At 44.3% G+C, this 23,210-nt stretch overlaps 1 protein-coding gene across 1 annotated transcript in view; it reads right to left on the reverse strand.

The window, feature by feature from the left end:
* Window positions 1-6,089: 6,089 nt before the first annotated feature.
* Window positions 6,090-23,210, reverse strand: part of LOC144773642 (pepsin A-like) — a 28,936-nt gene continuing 11,815 nt past the window's right edge. Inside the window, exons 3-9 of the mRNA XM_078658790.1 lie at window positions 20,533-20,650; window positions 16,712-16,830; window positions 16,043-16,239; window positions 13,806-13,922; window positions 11,435-11,579; window positions 9,251-9,349; window positions 6,090-6,350 (exon numbers count right to left, since the gene is read on the reverse strand). Coding sequence (XP_078514916.1) covers window positions 6,222-6,350; window positions 9,251-9,349; window positions 11,435-11,579; window positions 13,806-13,922; window positions 16,043-16,239; window positions 16,712-16,830; window positions 20,533-20,650 — 924 coding nt within the window. The 3' untranslated portion in view covers window positions 6,090-6,221. The remainder of the gene's footprint in view (window positions 6,351-9,250; window positions 9,350-11,434; window positions 11,580-13,805; window positions 13,923-16,042; window positions 16,240-16,711; window positions 16,831-20,532; window positions 20,651-23,210) is intronic.

Consider the following 23,210-nt stretch of genomic DNA (forward strand, 5'->3'; position numbering starts at 1 on the left):
TTAAAGTTGTATTAGTCATGTTTCAGTTTGAATGATATTGAGGTTGTTACTGATGCTTAAGCTGGATTGTTGTCGATCCAATTTAACTGTATCTTGTTCTTGGTGCTGCTAATGTATTTTATAGAATGTATTCATTATATTGGTTTGCACATTTTGCACTAGTGACACAATAGTCTCCACACGTACTATTAAGAGCTTCATCTTGCTCTTATTCATCTATATTCTTACTATTATTGTGTTCTATGTATTATGTTCTTGTCCTGTAGCGTTTGCATAGTTGGCCCTAGTGGCATGATAGGCACTTTATGTACTATTAAGCGCAAAACCCTGTAGTACACTGGGAAACTGTTAAACATGCTATTTAAATATGGACATTTTATGTTTTCGCTGCATCAACTCCTGGGGTCGTTTTTATGTGTTTTTGTACCATACAATTTCATGTTCTGTATATTCTTTGTATTTGATTGAGTACATACATGTATTTTGAGATGGTCTGATATATATTTTGAATACTAATTACAATTATTGGTAATTAAAATACCTTACCATTGGAGTTCAAAGTAATGGAAGGATATTTCGTAAACCATATTTAGGGCACTCTATCTACATCTGAAAATGTTTGTGTGTATGATCTGGCAACATACAGGCGTGTACACAGGTCTGTTCACACTGCACACTGGGTGGCTTGACTGCTCTGCTAACTACAGCCCCCAGTGCCTCCAGCCCCCTCAGCTCCTCTAATGCTAACTTTGAAGTTGCTCAGGGCTCTCTCCTTTCACCTCTATTTTTTAGTCAGAGCTCCAAGCACTGCTTTAAGCAGCCATCACTCCTGCTGCAGAGTACCCCTGGTCACAGCAGGGACACCAGGCACCAGTCTCCTGCAGAGCAGAGGAGAGAAGGAGGTGGCCCTGGCAGCAACCAGCACTGCCCAGCACCGCCATCACTCCCACTGCACAGGATGCACGCGGGCCACACCCGGGCACAGCCTGGCCAAGGGCAGGTCCGTCTTCGCCCGTCATCACCTGGAAGAGGCTGCGTTGCCCCCCCCAAAGCTTTTTAAACGAAGGTGTATTCAGGGACTGTTTGCCTGTTTGTTGTTTTTGCCAGTCAATATTTTAGCTTTTTAATGTTTTTAAGACAAGTATTGTTTTTGAGGCTTCTTTTTTTAAAGTCAGCTGAAGCGCTGGCACCTTCTTCACTCGCGAACGAGGGTTTATAAAAGGTGTCTTCATTGGTAGTAGGAGCGTCCATAAGTCCTCATGTACTACCCTTTGACGCAGGGCAGCAAAACACGCCTTCCTGCTGCACTGCCTACGTCAAAAGAAAAGGGCATGGATGCTCCACATCTATCAGATACGACCCATTCCTGCCCTTTTCCATAGCCCTGGCACACAAATGGCTGCCATGTGCCAACACAGGCACACTTGCACCATGGAGCAAGGGTGTGTGCATTGAAATCAGGTTGTTTTTGTTCAGGGAAGGGACATCTTCCCCACACAAAAAACCCTTACACCAACCCTGGGGAGGTGTCTTCAGGAAAAAGCTGAAGACGTTCTTGTTTCAGGTCTAACCACTCAGTTCAAGAACTAGTTTGGAGCCATGGAATGCGATCCCCCGCAGGTTCAGCAGTCAGATAGCGCGGAGATACTCCCTTGGGAGTTTATTCAAGCGCTCTATAAACACGCAAAATAAAATAAATAAATAAATCGTCAAGTTTACAGCTTCTTGTAAATCCGGGAATATGTCATATGTTATGTTATGTTAAATTAGCTCTTCTATAGCGCACGGCTACTCGGAGGAGTGTCCCGGCGCTTTGGCGAAGAGTGAAACAAGGTTAGGTACAGCATAACAGTGATCCAGAAAAGACACAGACTACAGAGTGAAAAGCCAGGTCTTTAGCTCCTTTCTAAAGGCTAACAGATTAGTCGTCAGTCTTAAGAATCGAGGGAGATCGTTCCAGCACCGGGGCGCAAGGTACCGAAAAGAGCGACCTCCGATTCGAGCGCGCCTAATGGAAGGAACCACCGCTTTGGCCTCGAAGGCAGACCTGAGAGCTCTTCTGGGGACATAGAAGGCTATCCGCTTACGAAGATAGTGAGGACCAATTCCGTGGAGCGCTTTAAAAGCCAGAGTCAGGGTTTTAAACGTGACTCTCTTGGCCATCGGAAGCCAATGGAGTTGCTCCAAAAGCTCCGAGGCCCGCGCCCTCCGGGGAAGTCCAAAGATGGCTCTGGCCGCCGAGTTCTGCACCACCTGCAGACGGGCCATCAAATATTTGGGAAGGCCCAAATAAAGCGCGTTCACGTAATCGAGGCGTGATCCTATCAAGGCCTGCACCGTTATTCTTTTGTGATGAAAGGACAGCAAAGGGAGAAATTTTCGTAGCATCCTAAGGATGCCGAAACATTTCCCCGTCAGCCCGATGATCTGAGGTCTCAGGGAAAGGTCGGCATCGCACAAGAAGCCAAGATTCTTCGCCTTTACTGCTACCGTGGAAGGAGGGGACATATCACACGGCCACCATGACTTCCAGGCCGGGTCGGGAGAGCAGCCGAAGAAGAGCAACTCGGATTTGTCTGAGTTGCACTTCAGACTATGTCCCTGAAACCACTCAAAAACGGCTTCCAGACATTCCCGAATCCGCCCGCCGTCGAAATCCTCCCCCTTGCCACATGAAAAAAGAAGCTGCGTATCATCCGCGTAGGAGATGATCTGGGCACCAAAAGACTCCGCCACCGCCGCAAGAGGGGCCATATAGATATTAAAAAGGGTGGGGCTCAGGATGGACCCCTGAGGAACCCCCACCTCGAGCGGCGGCATTTCGGCGGAGAACGGCGGTGCCCAGACCACTTGCCGGCGGTTGGTCAGGAACGACTTAAACCAATCCAACACCGTCCCACGAAAGCCTATCTCCCAGAGTCTTAAAAGGAGACCGGCGTGGGGCACGGTGTCGAAAGCCGCCGACAAGTCCAGCATGACCAAGATGGCTTTTCCCCCTCCATCCAATATCTCGCGGATAGCATCAGTGATCTCAAGAAGAGCCGTCTCCGTGCTAAAATTAGCACGGAAACCCGACTGAGAGTCGTGCAGAATGTTATTACTCTCTATAAAGGTGGAAATAGAGAGGTGCACGTGCTTCTCGATCACTTTGGCCAGCGAGGGGAGGAGGGAGATTGGTCTATAGTTCGCATGTGCAAGAGGGTCTCAAGATGGTTTCTTCAGCAGCGGGAGGATAAGGGCATGCTTCCAAGAATCCGGTACCTCTCCGGAAGACAGGGAGGCATTGAGCATAGGATTGATCAGAGTGTTGACTGCCGGCGCAATTTTCCCCAAGCACTTGGCAGGGCAGGGGTCAAGCGGCGAGCCCGATTTGAGCCGAGAGAGCAGATTCAAAGAGGAAGCATGGGAGATAGACGGAAAAATCCCGAGCAGAGGACCCGCCGCCTCTGCAGCAGAAAGCCCAGATACTGGGGGGTCAGCCAGAGGAGAAGGTGCCGGAAAAGAGCCCTGAATAAGTTTAATTTTATTGGTGAAAAATTCACCATATGCTACGGGTGTTATGTTGAAACACCTACCGCAACGCCCCTGGCATTCCTCTGAGACAGTTTGAGGTAACACAGTGACTTGCTAGGCCCTTGAGCCACTGAAATATCAAAAAGTGACATTCCGAGGCACAAAGGGCCTGCAAACAAGTCCCCTGGTACGGTTACACATTAGCCCTCCTGGTTGAATATAGCATGCTACTACGCATGCTATTACATCACGTTCTATTACAACGCAGTCGTCACAACGACCTTGCTGTTAGAACGCGATACCTTTACATCGCATGTCATTAGATTGACTTGCTGAAGGGGGCATGCTGGATTAAGGAATAGAATAATTTACTATTCCAACTCCAGCGTGTGCAACAGTAGGGAAGGTGTTGGAATACTAAATTATACTATTCCTTATTTTAGAGCGCCCCCTACAGCAAGTTGATCTAATGACTTGCGATGAAAAGGTATAGTGTTCTAACCACGCGGTTCTTATCACGACCACATTGTAAAAGTTACGCCATATAATGGCAGCGCTGTAAATGCTGTTTCCCTCCTTGTTTGACAGAGTATGTTGATCATGAATATGCGACTCTGACAATCGCTGAATGCAGAGAAATAGAAATGAAATCACTATCTGTAAAATGAAATGAAAACAAGCCTTATAAAAGAAGGAATACGGACCTCCAGATTGATATATAGGAGAGGCTGATCTGTTCTTGTAAGCTAAAGATCACCCAGATGTTCTAGGGGGATAGCTAAGTCAATTAGATTCTGTAACAGCTGGATGAAATCTGTGGGAGTGAATATAGATCCTGATCTGTGGGTAGCTTATTACAAAATCACCTAATGCATCCAGTGATTGACACTGACCCCTTTGGTGTGGCTCTGCCCCAGTTCCCTCTCAATGTGGTGGTCAGCTACTATAGCCCCAATCTTCAAAGAAGGGAATCTCAGGACCATCATCCTTAGTGATCAACCTCATAACTGGGCTCAGGTGAAAGCTCTTGGCAGGGTCATTCTTGACAGGCGGAAGTTTTGAATCACAGAATCAAGCATTTATACCTGAAGTGGAGTACGGGTTCAAGACACATGGGGGCGATGGGACAGTTTCTTAATTTACACCTGCTGATAGGCAAATATACATTTGATGAAACCATACACCTGGCCTTTGTGGGCCTCGCTGGTTCTTGCAACAGTGTCAACACCTCAAAGCTCTGGGTCACACTGGAGACTATGCGGCTGGTTTGGGTTTGGTGTCCTTCACTCTGATCTTTCTGCTTCACCAATGTATGGTGAAAGTGGGGAATGTACCAACTCATTTAGCTTGGGCCGGGTGTTTCATCATTTAAGAAGGGGCATGCCAAAGAATAAGCCTGTCTTGGTGTTCTTATCTGCTGATGATGCAGTTTTCCTTTCAAGAGTCTCAGGCGGCCTTAATATCTTCTTGGATGCCTTTGTAGATTTCATGGACCACTTGAATATGGAAATAGATATCTCCAAAACATTAACTATAGCTTGTGGCCCAAAAAGACTTACGGCTCATTTACATGGAGCTTAAGCCACCATTGAGTCATGTTTTTGACGCACCAGCAGCACTTTCTTTGCTCCATACTTACAAGTTGCCGCATCTAGGCCCATGCACCACTTTTCTTTGGCCTGCGTTAGCTTTTACCTTCATCAGAATCAGCTGCATTGCATTAGAATTCATATATGCAAGGTATGCGTTCCCATGTAAAATCCCCCATAATTCTAACACAGTGGTATTTTGGAAAAGTGACTCTTCGTCAGGAAGCCGGCCACTGTGCTTGCAATGTGTCGAAATTCCTACGCCTTTAAAGCCCCGGAGTAGAAATGACACATTGGCTCTGGCTTAGGAATGTGACCAGCTGAAGTCAGTCCCAACAATGTAATCTGCAAGGAACTCATTCCCCCTCTCTGGTAAGTCGACAGACAGGTAGGTAGCACAGTAAATGTCACATTACATAACTTTAATGACTTGTATCCACAAACATAGTAGTCTCCCACAGTATGTCACAAATACGTGGGCATAGTGCTACACCTAGGTACACTATGCCCACTTGTATGCAAGACATAAAGGACCAATGTAATAGAGTCCAAGGTGAGTTTTTCACCTTTCACATTATATTACATCGGTCCCCATACAGTAGGCTACTTGCGTCACTCAATGCCATCGCCTCAGTTTTTTGACTCATTGTTGTAGTTGTGTCAGTGTTATGACCAACTCCAGCATTGTGCCACTTTTGGGCCTGATGCCTTGCAGCATCCTTAATTTAATCACCAGTATTGTAAATACATTACATCTATGGTGCTCAAGGACCGCCATACTGGTGCCAGTGCTCTGGAGTCCCCTCTACTTACAGCTTCAAAGGCCACTAACATCTTTTCAAAAAGCACTCAGGATCCGGCTTTTCTGGTCATGGCTCCCTTTGGCTCTACCTGATTGAAGTTAGCTCTGTGGTGTGTGTGGCCTACATGTATGAATAATGGCTTGCATATCCACACCAGCAATGAAGAAGCAGTCATTCAAGTATGTGTGTATTCAGTGACAGGCTTTATTGCTCTCTCCAGGACTGATGGACACACAGACATGTGTCTAGAGCAGTCATGCTCCTTTCATTGAACATTCACTCCTCAAATATAAAAGGCTGTGGATCACGTCCATCCTCAGGCGACATTGGCCAGGCCGATGTAGTTGCCCGCTCTGTCGAAGACGACGTAGTATTCCCTGATGAAGACGTCTCCCAGGATCCAGAAGCCAGCGGGCATGGTCTGGAAGTTGCTGGTGCAGTAGTTCTGTGGGAGAAAAGCCATTGAAAGAATTTAGCAGAACATACATTAGAACATGGAGTTTTGTTTGCCCTGCCTGGTTCTCTGTGGTGTTCTGGATTGTGTCAGTGTGTCTGCTGTAGTCCAAAGTTGTGTCCTGAACTGTACAGCCAGATTTACAAAACCTTTCTCCTAGAAAACTGTGCAAAAATATTGTGGAAGGGCGCCTTGAACCCTGAACCAGGCGGATCCACAAGGAGGGCTAGTTTGAAACTGCGAACAGAGGCATCTGCATTTGTGTCTGCCCATCCCTGAATACAACACAGCACACATGAAAACAGCAAAACAAGGAGAAATTAAACCTTTTTCCACGCTTCGCCAGGTTAAGACTAGGTTTCCCTGATCCTAATTCTGGCACTGCCTCCTAATTACGCCTTCTTTGTAAATAGGAGGCAGCGTCGGAATCGATGGGTGTTGTGGTGGAACGCCCACAGCAACACCCATTGCCTTCCCCTTTCACGCTAAGCATAGCGTAAAAGGGTGCCTTATTTACAAAGCAGCTTTATGCCATAAGTGGCTTAATGCTGCCTTATAAATAAGGCAAAGCCACCATTGCAACCACAATGTAAAAAACTGAGAAATTCCAGTGGCTATGGGGGCTTGTACATATGCCCCTTAGCAAAATATGTATAAGGGAATGGCAGAGCGTAGTGTTAAGCACAAAATGATATCACCACGCTCCATCATTCTGAAAACGCTGGGATGTGCTGCATTTCCCTTAGCGCTAAATTGAGCTGCCTGGCTCCAGCGCAGGCACCTTTGCACCTTAGTACAAGCGTGCCTGCATTGAGGGAATGATTGTTTATGGGCAGGAAGGTACACCAAAAGGTGATTTATATCTCCTATCTGTGCTTCAATGTGCAGAACAGATAGAAGTTGCAAATCGTAATTTTTGTAATGATTGTTTATGTGCAAGAAGAGAATCTTTCCTGCACATACATAATCACTCATGGTGTTTTTCTGTTTCTATGTGTCCTGCACCATGCAGCACACAGAGACACAGCAAAAATAAGGAGAAATAAATAATTTCTCCTAATTTCACCATGTTAAGACCAGGTTTTCCCTGGTCTTAATTGGCATGGCCCCCTATTTACACCACCCTTAAAAATATGGGTTATGTTTGGGCATTGTGGTGGAATACCCACCGCAACACCCATTGCCCACCCCTTTCACGGTAAGCATAGCATGAAAAGGTGCCTCATTTACAAAACTCTGTTAAGCTACGTTAAGTGGCATAATGCCACCTTGTAAATAAGGCGAGGCCCGTATCGCCAAAGAAACATCACTAAAAATGATGTTACTCTGGCGATAAGGGCTTGTAAATTGTACACAAACTCTCGTTCCAAAGGAGATAATAACTGTGGGCCTTATTAACAAGATTATGCCATGGGGCAGTGCCGCAGGCCTACCTGCCGTGCTGCCCGACGGCAAAGGAAAAGGGCAGGTATGCGCCATATCTATCAGATATGCAGTGGGGGCTGGCTTGTACCAAGGGTGGTGGAGCAGGAGTCATGGTGGGGTTTGCTCAAAAAATGAATTAATAAATGTACTTACCTTTGTAGTGCGATGTCCTCCTCCCTCCGGTGTCTTCCAGGAAGGTCCTGATTCACAGCATGAAAGCAGCACTAGAGTTGGATAGAGCAGCTTCTCTCAACAATCCTAGGAGCACTGGAGGCCTGCGTTTTCGCTGACCCAGCTGCCTAAGACATCTAGGTTGGAGAACTTTAAAATGCGCATGTCTGGCTGGCCGTCAAAAGATGGTAACCCAAAAATGTATATGCGCATTTTAAAGCGCACAGCTCCCTGCTGCTGCTACTCAGCAGCACTGGCCCTCACCTGTCCTGACACTTCGTTCAGGACGGGTTGCTGAAAAATAGAACGGTAATAAATAAACTTTACTGCTGTTTTTTCTTCAGCTCTTGGGCTTGTGGGACAACTCTCCTCTCCTCAAATGGAAGACCCTTCCCTGCTGATATGCTGCATTCCTGTCCTTTTCACCTGCACTAGTAAACAATGGGGTGCCATGCCCTAACACAGGCACCTTTGGACGATGGTGCAAGGGTGCCTGAGCTGTGGGGGTAATTGTTTTTGTGCAGGAAAAGAAACCTTCGTGCCCAAAAACAATCACAAGAGACTTTTTCCTCTTTCTATGTGTGCTGCAGAAAGGAAAAACGCAGATAAATAAAGATATTTCTCCTAGTTGCACCCCATTACGCCTCCCCTTAGGAAGCATACGTTTTTAGCGCTGCCTCAGAGTTGTTATTCCTCGTGAATCTGGGGCACTGTCAAAAAGACATGGGTGTTGCTGAGAACGCCAACCAGAAACACGCATTGCACACCACTTTAACAAAGAAAATTGTGTTAAAGGGAACGATATTTACAAGGCAGCATTAAGCCACGCAAAGTGGCTTTGTGATGCCTGGTAAATATGGAGCAGACTCCTGCACAACTAGAGCGTCGCAAAAAGTGACGCTCGGGTGGTGCAGCCTCATTGTAAATGAGGACCTGTGAGTGCAAAAAGTTTCTAAATAACACACAAACACATCAAAGATGTATAAATGACACCGAAAGGTTCCTTTTTGTGTGCTGTAGCTAATGTGTTACTCAACTTGGTGCAAGGTGCAACACAATTACTCATTATTTCCGTTCTCTTCATAGTATCACATTATAGAATCCAATAGGAACCTCTTAAAGCCTTCATTAGAGTATACTCTCTCCTGGAGATGAATCCGATGATGGCGGTACCTCCATCATTCTGACCCTGTGGCAAAGATAATGCCACCAGAGGATTCCCCTCTATAACTACAAACCAGGAGATTTTTCTTTACCAGATAATTTTAAATCAGGTCGTAGGAAGCAAAGTTTACCTCATTTATGTAGGCGCTGGCAGGCACTGGGTATCCAACACCGTTGATATTGAAGACTATATCAGGCAGGGAGCTGATGGAGTTGCAGTTTACTTGGTACTAGGGGGGTAGAAAAAAGACAAGTAATCGGTTAGGAATCTGTTTGGGCACCCAAGTAATTCCTATTGTTGTAACTACAATACTATAATATTGTTAATAGAGAAAATAGGAGTTGAGATGACATACAATATATGCTACTCTTTACGAAGGTTAAAGAGGATAATTACCTGGAAGCTCTTTACCAAAGTCCTCAAACCATACCTTTCATGGTTTGTAATCACTGATCATTGTCATTCTGCGTCTACCTTTCTGACGTCTATTGCACACTATTGCTTACATATCCTAGAGCTTTCGCATTGTGTCTCAGGCAAAGCGCTTGCTTCTGTTTCTATGCACCACCATAGTGCAATGCACTCTCCTCACTGGTACAGGACTTCATACCCCTAAACAGCTGCTGTAGTGCTAGACCTCTCTTGTAAGATTCTCTTGTAAGACATCACTTTATCCCTTGTTTCCTCTTTCCAGCACAATTGAAAACTGCTTGACATTGGTCTTTACCCTTTCTTAATTGTTTTTCATCCTGCCTCTGCCTCTTATCTTTTGGGTTATCTGGCGCTAACTCTTTCAGTGCAGGCTTGCCCCAAATCTTCATTGCCCAATACCATTGTACCCACAAAGGCTTTCTGAAAATCACCTAATTTTCTTCTCTCAAAATGCATCATGTTTTTTCTTTCTTCCAATTTGTATCTGGTATCTCTAAAATTCCATCTGAAACAAATTCACTGTCAGGTCTTCCACAGTCTTTACATTCACACCTCTGTTTACCTTCACTCTCAGGCAAAGCCTCTGACTACTATCTTTCCCTTTCTGACATTTAGATACACATTTTTTATATTTACAAATTTTATAGCAATACCCAGGACTCAAGAGCATCAGTGTACAGAAAATGCAGATGTGCAAATAACAGCATTTTTACATTTCATTTCTCATTATTTTAAATGCTCTATTTGGTCTACAAAGTGAGGAATTGCAGCCTGGATGCTCTCCAGCTGATAAAGACCTGGGGGTTGAAACGCGTCGATGTTTGTCAGAAGATCATTAAAACTTAAGAATAGTTTGATTTCCTGGAGAGCAGCATCCATTTCTGTTGATTTAAAATATTTCGATATATATTTTAATTAATAAAGAAATGAATACATTACTTCTCCTAACATCCTCCCTACCCCACCTCATCCCCTTCTTCAATTCAAACTCCTTTGCTCCCTTTCCATCTAAACCTTCCCTACATTGCTCTTGTTTGCTCTCTGCTGCTTCCCATCTGCTTTACCCCTCCTTTGTGAAGCCTAACTCCACTTTCAGTTATCTACAGATTACTGGCATGTCTAATGTCAAGCACTTTATTGAGAAAAACAACCAAATTGTTCCACTAGCTTTTGAGCAAATGCTTCTAAGTAAAGATCTGCTCAAGGGTTCATTTTACAGCTTCATAAATTGTCTTCTCATGAACAATCAGCAGACTGTATTAAAATGAACAAAACAGTTGTAAATATGCCACTATGCTAGGTTTTCTAAATATTATGACTATGTAGGGATATGTATTAAGTGATCAATATGTGATATGCTCTAATTAATAAACTGTCTTACATATATTAGTCCTGCAAAAGACCAGAAAAATTTAGCCCAAGGCCGAAATGCATTGTTCATCATGAAGCGTGTGACCCCTCATCGAAAGAAGTAAAGATGCGGATATTAAAAGTCCACGAACTGAGTGCATGGTTAAACTGGAGCAAGCCCATTGTATTGAAATTGATAATTTACAAATAAATAGTGTCTTATGTTAGTGAGTTTTGTCCATTTGGGTGCGGGTATTTAGAGATATGATTATTGTCATTGCTGTGTGTTTATAAATATTCAAATGTTCACTTAACCTATTAAAGAATAACATGGTATAGAGGAAATATGAGAATTTAACTAATACAACAATATTAGTGAATCACGTGGCTTTTTCTTTACAAAGTCTGCCTCTAAGTGCTTTTAAAATTGCACAATACACAGGACAGTGAAAGGTACCTACAGTGCCTCTTCCTGCCTCATTCTTCTGTGAATGCCGGTTTCTAGACTTGGCGCGGGGCGCGTGCCACTTACCTCCCCATTGGAGTTCTGGTAAGCTCCAATCGCATTGAGGATGCTGCCCACCCCGGAAGAGGTTCCTGAGATCAGGGAGGTGCCGGTGTCCACAATGGCTTGACATCCTCCATTGCAGGCGATGACGTTCCCGTTCATGGTGATGCTGGGGAGGGAGAAGCAGACGTGACGTATCAAGATGGCGGAAGATCTAACTATGCCTTCTGCACACTAGTCTTGTCTTGGACAACCATGAAGTTGAAACAATTAAAGCATATAGGGCTTGATTCACAAAGGTAAACTTAGTCCATAAGTCTAAGTTTAGACTTAAAATCTAACTCTACTAGTAGTAAATTTAGACTTATGGTGTAAATTTATCTTTGTGAGTCAGGCTCTTTCAGGGATGCTGACATGACACAGACATTCGCGCCTGTTCTTTGCGTGATGAATTATATGGTTAAAAAATTAACGCCCTCTGGGAAATAATCTCATTTTTGTGAAGCATGGTGGTAACTTTTGATTGAATTTTTTTCCCACATGTACTAACATTTGTCTTAAGTATGCCAGGATGTCTCACCTGAATGTGTATTTTTCAATTCGCTTGGGTACCTGTGGTGATCATAACTATTACATAGACACCTATCTAGCCTGTGAAATAGATCTGAAATCCTGACACTGACCCATTTAGAAGGATCATAGATTTGCATAAACAAACCCCGTGCTGTGCATGGCAGTCTAGGGCTCCAACAGACTGCTTGGTAAGCACCCCCCCATAATTCCTGTATGTATGTGGTACTTCCATAATTCCTGGATGTATGTGCTACTTCCCTAATTCCTGGATGTATGTGGTAATTCCATAATTACTTATGTATGTGGTACTTCCATAATTACTTTATGTATGTGGCAATTCCATAATTACAGTATGTATGTGGTACTTCCATAATTCCTGGATGTATGGGGTACTTCCCTAAATCCTGATGTATGTGGTAATTCCATAATTACTGTATGTATGTGGTACTTCCATAATTACTTTATCTATGTGGTAATTCCATAATTAGCATATGCATGTAGTAATTCCATAATTTGGGTATGTATGTGAGACTTCCATAATTCCTGTATGTATGTGCTAATTACATAATTCCTGTATGTATGTGATATTTCCATAAATCCTGGATTATGTGATAATTCCATAAATCCTGGATGTATGTGATAATTTCATGAATCCTGGATGTATGTGATGATTCCATAAATCCTGGATTATGTGATAATTCCATAAATCCTGGATGTATGTGATAATTTCATGAATCCTGGATGTATGTGATAATTCCATAAATCCTGGATGTATGTGATAATTCCATAAATCCTGGATGTATGTGATAATTCCATCAATCCTGGATGTATGTGATAATTCCATAAATCCTGGATGTATGTGATAATTCCATAAATCCTGGATGTATGTGATAATTCCATCAATCCTGGATGTATGTGGTCCATCCACAATTCCTGGATTTATGTGGTATTTCCCTAGCGCATCTCGCAAAGGTGGCGAATATCGCCAACTAATCTGACTTGGCATTTGTCTCATTTGCTAATAAACCTCCATGGTGTGGACACCAGCCCCCCAACCCTACCCCCAGGTTTTGTGGAAGCAACACTGGTTCTGTGGGCAATTAAAATGTGTTGCTAATGGTCACAGTTCAAGTCGAGTGAGGAGTAGTAGTTCTGGAAAAGTTCTGAGTAATTGATTTCCAGGAGTACTCTCAATAAGAAATTGTGCATATGCAGAACTTGCAACAGGTGGAACATTCTTTATGCAAAAACATTTTAATTTACATTTTTAAATGTAACTGATGGAAATGGAGAGGACAGGAAGCAAGAGGGATGCAGGCAAGACCTATTTTTTTACCACTGTTTACATGACAAACCATTCACGAAAATGGATACCAACCCCCACCCCATTCCTGAATTTGCAATTGTGAACAAATTCTTCATACTGCATCAGTTCTTTTTTTCGGTGAAGCAAGTTTGGGAATGTAACCCCAAACAGCAATGTCATTTGAATCTAGGTGTAGTAAGTCATTTCAAACCTGAGCCCTTCTCACCAATTCTTCTCCAAAGTTGGACAGGCCGTCTAAATGCATGCGATGGAGACTACACTGCAACTTGTGGATGAGGATGAGGAAGGAAAGATATTTCACATGTCCTGCTGTTTACTTTGGGCTTTGAATTAGTGGTGATATCTGTATCATATGTGATTAATATTCAGGAGTTCTGATCCATTTAGTCTATTTCACTGCTTTACCTTGGCTCTCAATGTCCAATATCAAAAGCTTCCGTGATACCCCTGAGCATCTGCGATTCTGCTCACATTACCCGTAGATGAAGGACCTACCTGTCCAAGGTGATCTCCCAGTAGCTCTCAGCAGACAGAGGGATCCAGTTCATGTTCCCGGTGTAGTAATTTGTGTCATAGCCTCCAAAGGTGATCACGCTCCCGCTCTGCCCGCTTCTGTGAAGACCAAGAAGAAGGCACTGCTCAGACATTTTAGGTGATGACATCAGAGAGGGTAAATCCTACAGAATGGGCATGAATGTGTCGCGTTCATCCCTGAATCACCTTTTGGATGTGCCACCTGAGCAATTTTCAGTAATACCCATCAATCATTATCCCAGGCACCTCATCCGCAAAGGTCTCTACTCTCAGTGAAATTCAGCACTGCCATACTTCTACATCACTTACCTCAAATAGAAAAACTGCCTTCTGGCTTCTACTCTGGCCTTGACATTGAAATGCAGCGTTTGCCTCTAGGCTGCCATTGTCAGTTTTCTTTTCACTGGAGTAGACTGCAGAGGCTGGTGTGCACTGCTCGACCTCTGGGTTTCCTCCATCCCTCATTACATTCTTAAATACTAAAAATACTCCTTTCAACCACCCTGGTTTGACTGCTCTACTCACTGTCTGAAATACTGCCCTGATCTCTGCGTTCAAAACTTCCCTAATCTCTGCTTGCCATACCTTGTAAGCCACCCCTAATACTGCCCTAGTCTCTACCCAAATCACCTGAACTCCATTTTAAATACCAGGTTGTACTCTGACTACAATACTGCTCTAATCTGTGTCATCCCACTGCCCCAATCTCGCTCTGCTATGCTGCTCTGTTCTCTGTCTTCAACACTGCCTGGATTCCTTTGTCCATCTCTGTTGTGGCCACTGCCTCATGTTTTGCACCTGGACTTTGCCTGAAATAATGAATTTAGTTGTGCCCAGTGCCATCGCACATGCTTGTTATGGGAACAGTTACACTAACTTGGTACTTTGGCATCTATCCCTGGCATTGTTGGTCCTACATAACACCCTCTGCCACTTTCTTCCATCTAGTTTACACATTTGCATGGCCATCACTTACGCAATCCTGAGAAGTAGGCCAGGGTGGCATTATTAGTGACTCAAGGCTAGCTGGCCCAGTGTTTACATCATCACTCCATTGACTTTCTTTCCATGTAGTACTAGGAGCATATTATGGTTCAAAATCAACAATTTTGCTTTGGTGATGCCATCTAGACAGAGTCACCAGAAATGATCATTCAAAGATCTAAAGATACCTGAACCATATGCCTGGAGCGTTGGCGTTTAAAGATCTAAAGATCCCTGAACTGTATGCATGGAACGTTGACCTTTAAAGATCTAAAGATCCCTGAACTGTATGCATGGAACATCGTCCTTCAAAGATCTAAAGATCCCTGAACCGTATGCGTGGAACATCGTCCTTCAAAGATCTAAAGATCCCTGACCCGTATGCGTGGAATATCGTCCTTTGAAGAGCTCAAGATCCCTGAACCGTATGCGTGGAACATCGTATGTGTGGAACATCATTCTTTAAAGATCCCTTAACCGCATTTGCGTGGAACATCATCCTTCAAAGATCTAAAGATCCCTGAACCGTATGTGTGGAACATCGTCCTTTGAAGAGCTAAAGATCCCTGAACCGTATGCGTGGAACATCGTATGTGTGGAACATCATCCTTTAAAGATCCCTGAACCGTATGCGTGGAACATCATCCTTTAAAGATCTAAAGATCCCTGAACCATATGCGTGGAACATCGTCCTTCAAAGATCTAAAGATCTCTGAACCGTATGCATGGAACATCGTCCTTCAAAGATCTAAAGATCCCTGAACCGAATGCGTGGAACATCGTCCTTCAAAGATCTAAAGATCCTTGAACTATATGCGTGGAACACCTGTGAATATCCCTTCATGAAGTAAAGCTCATTTTGTTTATACATAAATCAAGTAAGAATGAATCAATGGATAAATGAATGGATGAATGAATGATTGAATGGATGATTGCTGGATGGTTGAATGAATGAATGAGCGACTAATGGTAGGGTGAGGGTTACTATGGGTTGAGTGTGTCGTCTGAGAGCCTCTTAGAGAATGCTGATCTTGGAGCTGGATGGAAGTAGCGGTGACTGCTACAACGTCTCCTTCTATTCAAGGACATTACAAGCTGACTTTATATTTGGATAGCCCAACCCTGACTAGGGATGCACTGTGCCAGTCGAAGCACATGTATGCAGTGATCATTTACCGGTTCACACATGGATCCTAGTGATAGCTCTGACTTACGGGCTTAGGTAGACCGAGAAGAGGTCCTGTGCCAGCAGACCCTGGCTCCACATGTTGTCAAAGACGGGGGTGGCTTGATCCTGGGCAAGGCTTGGGAAGGCAACTCCCAGGATCCCGTCAAAAGGCATTTGGTAGAAGAACTGGGCTTCAGTGTAGGCTACTCCGAAGACCTGCTCGGTGATGGTGAGACCTCCAACCTAAGTGGGAGAGAAGGAAATTGTTAATAGCAACAGTGCATGTTTTGTGAAACAAAATAAGTTCCAGGGCTCCCGTTAGGAAGCCACTGTAGTTAAACACCACCCAATACCCCTGACAGCGCTGCCAATGGTAGAAACAACACAACTTCTAAGCATCGCACTCCTACAAGTGTGACCGTTGCTACTCTTTCAGGCACCCAAAGCTATAAGACTGGCTTGGTGGTCAAGTGATAGTAATTTTTAGTGTACATTAAATTAATAATTAACTCTTGTTGTGGCCATATCTTAATTAGCTAGATAGTGTCACCTTGTGGCAGACTGTCACAAGCTCCAGTATTGACAATTAAGTGCTGATGCTGAGCACCAGAAATCACTGGCTCAAATTAACCACTGAAAGCAAAAAAGAAGCAGCATGTCTCTGACACAACCACCACACTCAGCTACCGTTGACCATGGTCAGCAGTCCACCTACCTGGAGGGTATCGTATCCCAGTACCCCGGTCATGCTTCCAGTGCCGTAGCCGCAAGACAGGCTGGTGCTGGTCCCCTGGAATGTGGAGGAACTGGAGGGATTGAATTTGTTATGATTTGCTGTGGATACAAGTAAAAAGCCAAGTGCCACACAATCATTAAAAAGAAGTCACTCATTTACCACTCAAGCTTGGCTAATTTTATGTTTGCCTATATTATTTACATGCTTTTTTGAGAAATGCGATTCAATGACATTGATGCTGCTAAATATGTATATTAATGTTTCCTTTGGTGCCAAGAATTATTTTTATTTTGTGGTGTGCAGCCAGGAAAAAAAATAATATAAACAAACATAACAGCTGTAGAAGTTTGCATCAGAGGGATATCTGTTGGTGGGTGTGGTAACAATCAAATATATGAAGCCTACTTTAGAAAGTAGTGCCAGCAATGTGGGGGACCTATGATCCTGATTTAGATCTTGGGGGACTCTATCACAACGGTGATGGATATCACGTCAGCCGAAATATAAATCCCATAGGATATAATCATTATGACCCATACGGCCAAGATATAAATCTGACCCTATGTATGGCAGTATGGTGGTGGATGCGTCAGCATGAGCTGCAGATATATCTACTGGCAATGCTGCCTCGAGAGGAGCGTGAGCGGGATCTGAGAGTGAGTTTCTGAGACGTCTTGGTTGGGAGCTTAAAGAGCATCGCAGTTAGATGTCCATAAAGCCAGGAGCTCTGTACTGGAGTCGATGTGTAGAACAGGCATTTACCACCATGGTGGCGTGTATATTTATTTATCTGCATTATTCTATAGCATTCCTCTACCCAAGGGTGTCAGCACACTTTACACAGTGGCAACAGCAAGGAGCAACCAAGGTCATGGATTACATTAAAACATGGTGAAAACCGAGCACAAGCCAAGAAGCATTAAAGGGAACTAATACACCTGGGATAGAGTAGGGGAAACAGATATAAGAACAAGGGTGTGAAGTGCAAACCTGGGGGTCAAAATGAGGGGGCGGGGCAGGGTGTGGAATGGTGGGGCAAGTAGTGATGGCGTGAGTGAAGGAGAGAAGACTAAGAGTAGTCGAGGTTGCAGGGTGAGAAAATGGCAGTAGAGTGGTGCAGAGTAGAGAGGAGTGCGGGAGAGGTTGGAGCGGGGGTAGAAGTTGAGCTGGGAAGGGGAAGATGGTAGTAGGTGAGGAAGATGATTTCAAGAAAGGACCAGGATATGGATGACGGTGGAGAAGGAACAAAAGAAGAGGGAGAAAGTGGTATGAGGAAGGTTGGTGGAGGAGTTTAAAGCAGGGTGGAGAGGTTGAAGAGGGCAAACCAGGTCTGGGTAATCATAGTAGAGGGAGGGGATGAAGATCAAAAAAAGGAGATAGAGGAGCAGTGAAATGGAGGAGGTGAAGAAGAGGGTGTGGATGGTAGAGGAGAAGAAAACTAGAAGGAAGTAGAGTAGAAATAGATGAAGAGACTTTGGGAAAGGAGCCAAGCTGGTATAAGATACAACATGTTTGGATTACATTTATTTTTATCTAGGAGTTTGTTGAGACCATTGATTTATCGGACAGGGCATCCCCTTTTGTTCTAAAACATAAAGCTAATTCGCATTTTAGGCTTCACTGAAGTTTGCTGACAAAGCAGTGCTCTGATATAACTGTATGAAACATTTTAGGATTTAAATCAGCTGGGCACAACTGCTGCCCAGAATAACTCTCTGCCTACAGGCATTTCTTACTTAAGAGCAGGGAGAAGCTGCGAGGGAAAGTCAAGTCCTCATATCAGCAAATGCAATTCCCTTGCATGTGGTGAACCCCATTGACAGTATATTCAACTTGGACATTGGCCTAGACAGCTCATTCGACTTTTGCTGTCTCACAATATTTTGGGGTCGATTCCGATGTTGTTCGGAAGAGCTGTGAATCGGATTCATGTTTGCCAAATTCGATTCAGAACCCTTGTTTCTGACTGAATGGTACAGACTTCCCACTGACCGAGTATGGTAGGGTTGTCTGAATCAGTTCTGAAAGGCATTAGAACAGGTCACGTGTTTCTGAGCCAAATCGTACAACTCTATGGACTTGGTTTCTGATCGAGCGAGTACGATGACCAAATCGGACAGCTGTCTTTGGGATCCCAAAGCAGGCCACCCTGACCGAGTATGGTAGGGTTGTCTGAATCAGTTCTGAAAGGCATTAGAACAGGTCACGTGTTTCTGAGCCAAATCGTACAACTTTATGGACTTGGTTTCTGAGCGAGCGAGTACGATGACCAAATCGGACAGCTGTCTTTGGGATCCCATAGCAGGCCACCCTGACCGAGTATGGTAGGGTTGTCTGAATCAGTTCTGAAAGGCATTAGAACAGGTCACGTGTTTCTGAGCCAAATCGTACAACTTTATGGACTTGGTTTCTGAGCGAGCGAGTACGATGACCAATTCGGACAGCTGTCTTTGGGATCCCATAGCAGGCCTTCTGAATCGGGCCCGTGGGGTACCCAAGGGACCACCATTTCCAACCATGCGCATTGTGGCAGGCACCATGGGGTGCCCGCCATAGAATGAAAGGTTTTCTTCAACCACCCCTTCCTTCAGTGGGCGCCTGTGTTCTCTTTTAGAACACATGCTCCCATTGAAGTCAATAGGAGTCTGACCAAATCATATCCGGAAGCATCTGGATACATCCAAATAGCTTGGTTAGACTCCCCCCATATGAGTCGTCCGGAAAGCATTCCGGAACAGATTCAGAACAAATGCTTTCCGAACGACATTGGAATCAACATCTTTATCTTCATTACTTTATTTCTGATGTGTGTTGAGCCTGCTGTGGTCACAGCTTTGCCCATTATCAAGTTATCAAGGACAAGCTGAGATCAGACAATACCAAACCAGATCAGACATAAGAAAGTGGATGAAGTAACTGATGGAAAATTGATACTTCGATGAATCAGGACGGGAATTGCTCAGGTGAAATGGATGAAAAACAAATTCCAACACCAAGATGTAGAGAAGGAACACTGCTAAATACAATGGTTCCTCCAGCATTGCACTAAGGTGGGATGATGACCAGTAGCAATAAATATCACAAGAGAACCAGGAAGGCAAACACGGGGAAGGTTAGGGTGGATGATGCAAGTGTGATGTAAAACCCTGGAGGAGGCTGTCCTGCTGGCTGATACTGCAGTGATGGTAACATGTTGTTGGAGGTGGATGGACAGGCGGAGTGTTGAAAGAGAGCTGATGATATTTTGGGGAAATTATTGGGTTGTGTAAGAAGCTACTATAGAACATCAGTTTTTTTTATAAGTTTAAAGGTTTGTGTTCTCTTTTAACTAACTTCATTGGTCTGGTTCTGTCTTCCACTTCACCTCTTCGAATACTTTACTCTGTTGTTGTAGCATTGTGACGTTACCATGAGACTGCACGACTGGTATACAAAAAAGGTGTATGTCACAAGGTAGATGTAGACGTGCACAGATGCCAACTTCACAATATCGACTAGCGCTATATCAACAAAGTAAGTGTATGTCGGGTAGTGTGTGTTTAGTATTCTTATCTCCACATTTGCATACCTTTACAACATAGTGGTAGTCAATAATGTTACTGATTGATAGTACAGCCATGATATTGTGATACCCTCCACACACAAAATATGCTGTAATAAATAGATGCTGGTATTATTGATAAAAAGTGTGTGCTTCGGAAATACAACTGGTAGAATTAGAGAATGTAGGGTTGTTTCCAGATAAGGAAGAAGATGGGGGAACCTTGGTTTCCACACTTGTTGACACAGGGACCACTTACTGCAGGCTTCACTGTTGCAGTACACAGAGGGGACCCAGAAATTGGATGAGCCGCTGTCAAACATCATGTTGAAGCTCTGAGGTGGAGTTCCAAGGGAGACAACTCCATAGTACTGCATCTGTTGACGAGAAGAGGAATTCAGAAATACAGTTTACAAGTGGGACACACTATACCGATCTCGTATTTATCTCCAATGTTTCTTCACTTCTAGACTTTCCAAATGATTGTCACGTCGGCAGCTCCCCAGTGACCGCTGTGCATACTGGGGTGTCTATGAAGCATTACCTCACCTGAGGTCACTACATACACTTTCAAACAAATACTACATCAGAGGTAACTGCCTGCACTGCTGTGAGCAGCACTTTAGGACATAACCAGAGGTCTATAAAGCATCGCCTCACTTGAGGTCCCTGTACCCTCTACAATGTTGATGAAGCATCACCTCACCGGAGGTCCCTGTCAGTTCTTCTCTGTCTATGCAGCATCGCCCCACCGGAGGTCAGAGCACGTTCTTCTCTGTCTATGAAGCATCATCTCACCGGAGGTCACTGTGTATTCTTCTCTGTCTTTGAAGCATTACCTCACCGGAGTTAAGTGTGCGCTCTTCTCTATCTATGAAGCATTAGCTCACCGGAGGTCACTGTGTGTTCTTCTCTATCTATGAAGTGTCACCTCACCGGAGGTTGATGTGCATTCTTCTCTATCGATGACGTATCCCCTCAATTCAGGTCAGTGTGCGTTCTTCTCAATCTATGAAGCATCACCACACTGGAGGTTAGTGTGCGTTCTTCTCTATCGATGAAGTATCAGCTCAATGGAGGTCAGTGTGCGTTCTTCTCTATCGATGATGTATCACCTCAATGGAGGTCAGTGTGCATTCTTCTCTATCGATGAAGTATCACCTCAATGGAGGTCGGTGTGCGTTCTTCTCAATCTATGAAGCATCATCTCACTGGAGGTCGGTGTGCATTCTTCTCTGTCTATGAAGTATCACCTACATCAGAGGTCAGTTCTTCTCTGTCTATGCAGCATCACCCCACCGGAGGTCAGAGTACGTTCTTCTCTGTCTATGAAGCATCACCTCATCGGAGGTCACTGTGTATTCTTTTCTGTCTTTGAAGCCTTACCTCACCGGAGTTAAGTGTGCGCTCTTCTCTGTCTATGAAGCATTAGCTCACCGGAGGTCACTGTGTGTTCTTCTCTATCTATGAAGAGTCACCTCACTGGAGGTTGGTGTGCATTCTTCTCTATCGATGACGAATCACCTCAATTCAGGTCAGTGTGCGTTCTTCTCAATCTATGAAGCATCACCTCAATGGAGGTCAGTGTGTGTTCTTCTCTATATATGAAGCTTGACCTCACCGGAGGTCAGTGTGCGTTCTTCTCTGTCTATGAAGCATCACCTCACTGGAGGTCAGTGGGCGTTCTTCTCTATGTATGAAGGATCACCTCCCCGGAGGTCAGTGTGCGTTCTTCTCTATCTATGAAGGATCACGTCACTGGAGGTCGCTGTGCGTTCTTCTCTGTCCATGAAACATCACCTCACCCGAGGTCAGTGTTTGCCTTCTTCTCTATCGATGAAGCATCACCTCACTGGAGGTCAGTGTGCGTTCTTCTCTATCTATGAAGCATCACTTCACCGAAGGTCAGTATATGTTCTTCTCTATCTATGAAGCATCACCTCACCGAAGGTCAGTATATGTTCTTCTCTATCTATGAAGCATCACCTCACTGAGGTCAGTGTGTGTTCTTCTCTATCGATAAAGTATCACCCCACTAGAGGTCAGTGTGCGTTCTTCTCTATCGATAAAGTATCACCTCACTGGAGGTCAGTGTGCATTCCTCTCTATCTATGAAGCATCACCTCACCGAAGGTCAGTATACATTCTTCTCTATCTATGAAGCATCACCTCACTGAGGTCAGTGTGTGTTCTTCTCTATCTATGATGTATCACCTCACTGGAGGTCAGTGTGTGTTCTTCTCTATCGATGAAGCATCACCTCACTGGAGGTCAGTGTGCGTTCTTCTCTATATCTGAAGGATCACCTCACCGGAAGTTGGTGTGCGTTCTTCTCTATCGATAAAGCATCACCTTCATGGAGGTCAGTGTGTGTTCTTCTCTATCGATGAAGTATCACCTCACCGGAGGTCGTGTGCGTTCTTCTCTATCTATGAAGCATCACCTCACTTAAGGTCAGTGTGCGATCTTCTCTATCGATGAAGTATCATCTCACTGGAGGTCGGTGTGCGTTTTTCTCTGTCTATGAAGCATCACCTACATCAGAGGTCAGTTCTTCTCTGTCTATGCAGCATCACCCCACCGGAGGTCAGAGTACGTTCTTCTCTGTCTATGAAGCATCACCTCATCGGAGGTCACTGTGTATTCTTTTCTGTCTTTGAAGCCTTACCTCACCGGAGTTAAGTGTGCGCTCTTCTCTGTCTATGAAGCATTAGCTCACCGGAGGTCACTGTGTGTTCTTCTCTATCTATGAAGAGTCACCTCACTGGAGGTTGGTGTGCATTCTTCTCTATCGATGACGAATCACCTCAATTCAGGTCAGTGTGCGTTCTTCTCAATCTATGAAGCATCACCTCAATGGAGGTCAGTGTGTGTTCTTCTCTATATATGAAGCTTGACCTCACCGGAGGTCAGTGTGCGTTCTTCTCTGTCTATGAA

The sequence above is a fragment of the Lissotriton helveticus genome, chromosome 8, assembly GCF_964261635.1.
Source record: "Lissotriton helveticus chromosome 8, aLisHel1.1, whole genome shotgun sequence".
NCBI classification, from domain to species: Eukaryota; Metazoa; Chordata; class Amphibia; order Caudata; family Salamandridae; genus Lissotriton; species Lissotriton helveticus.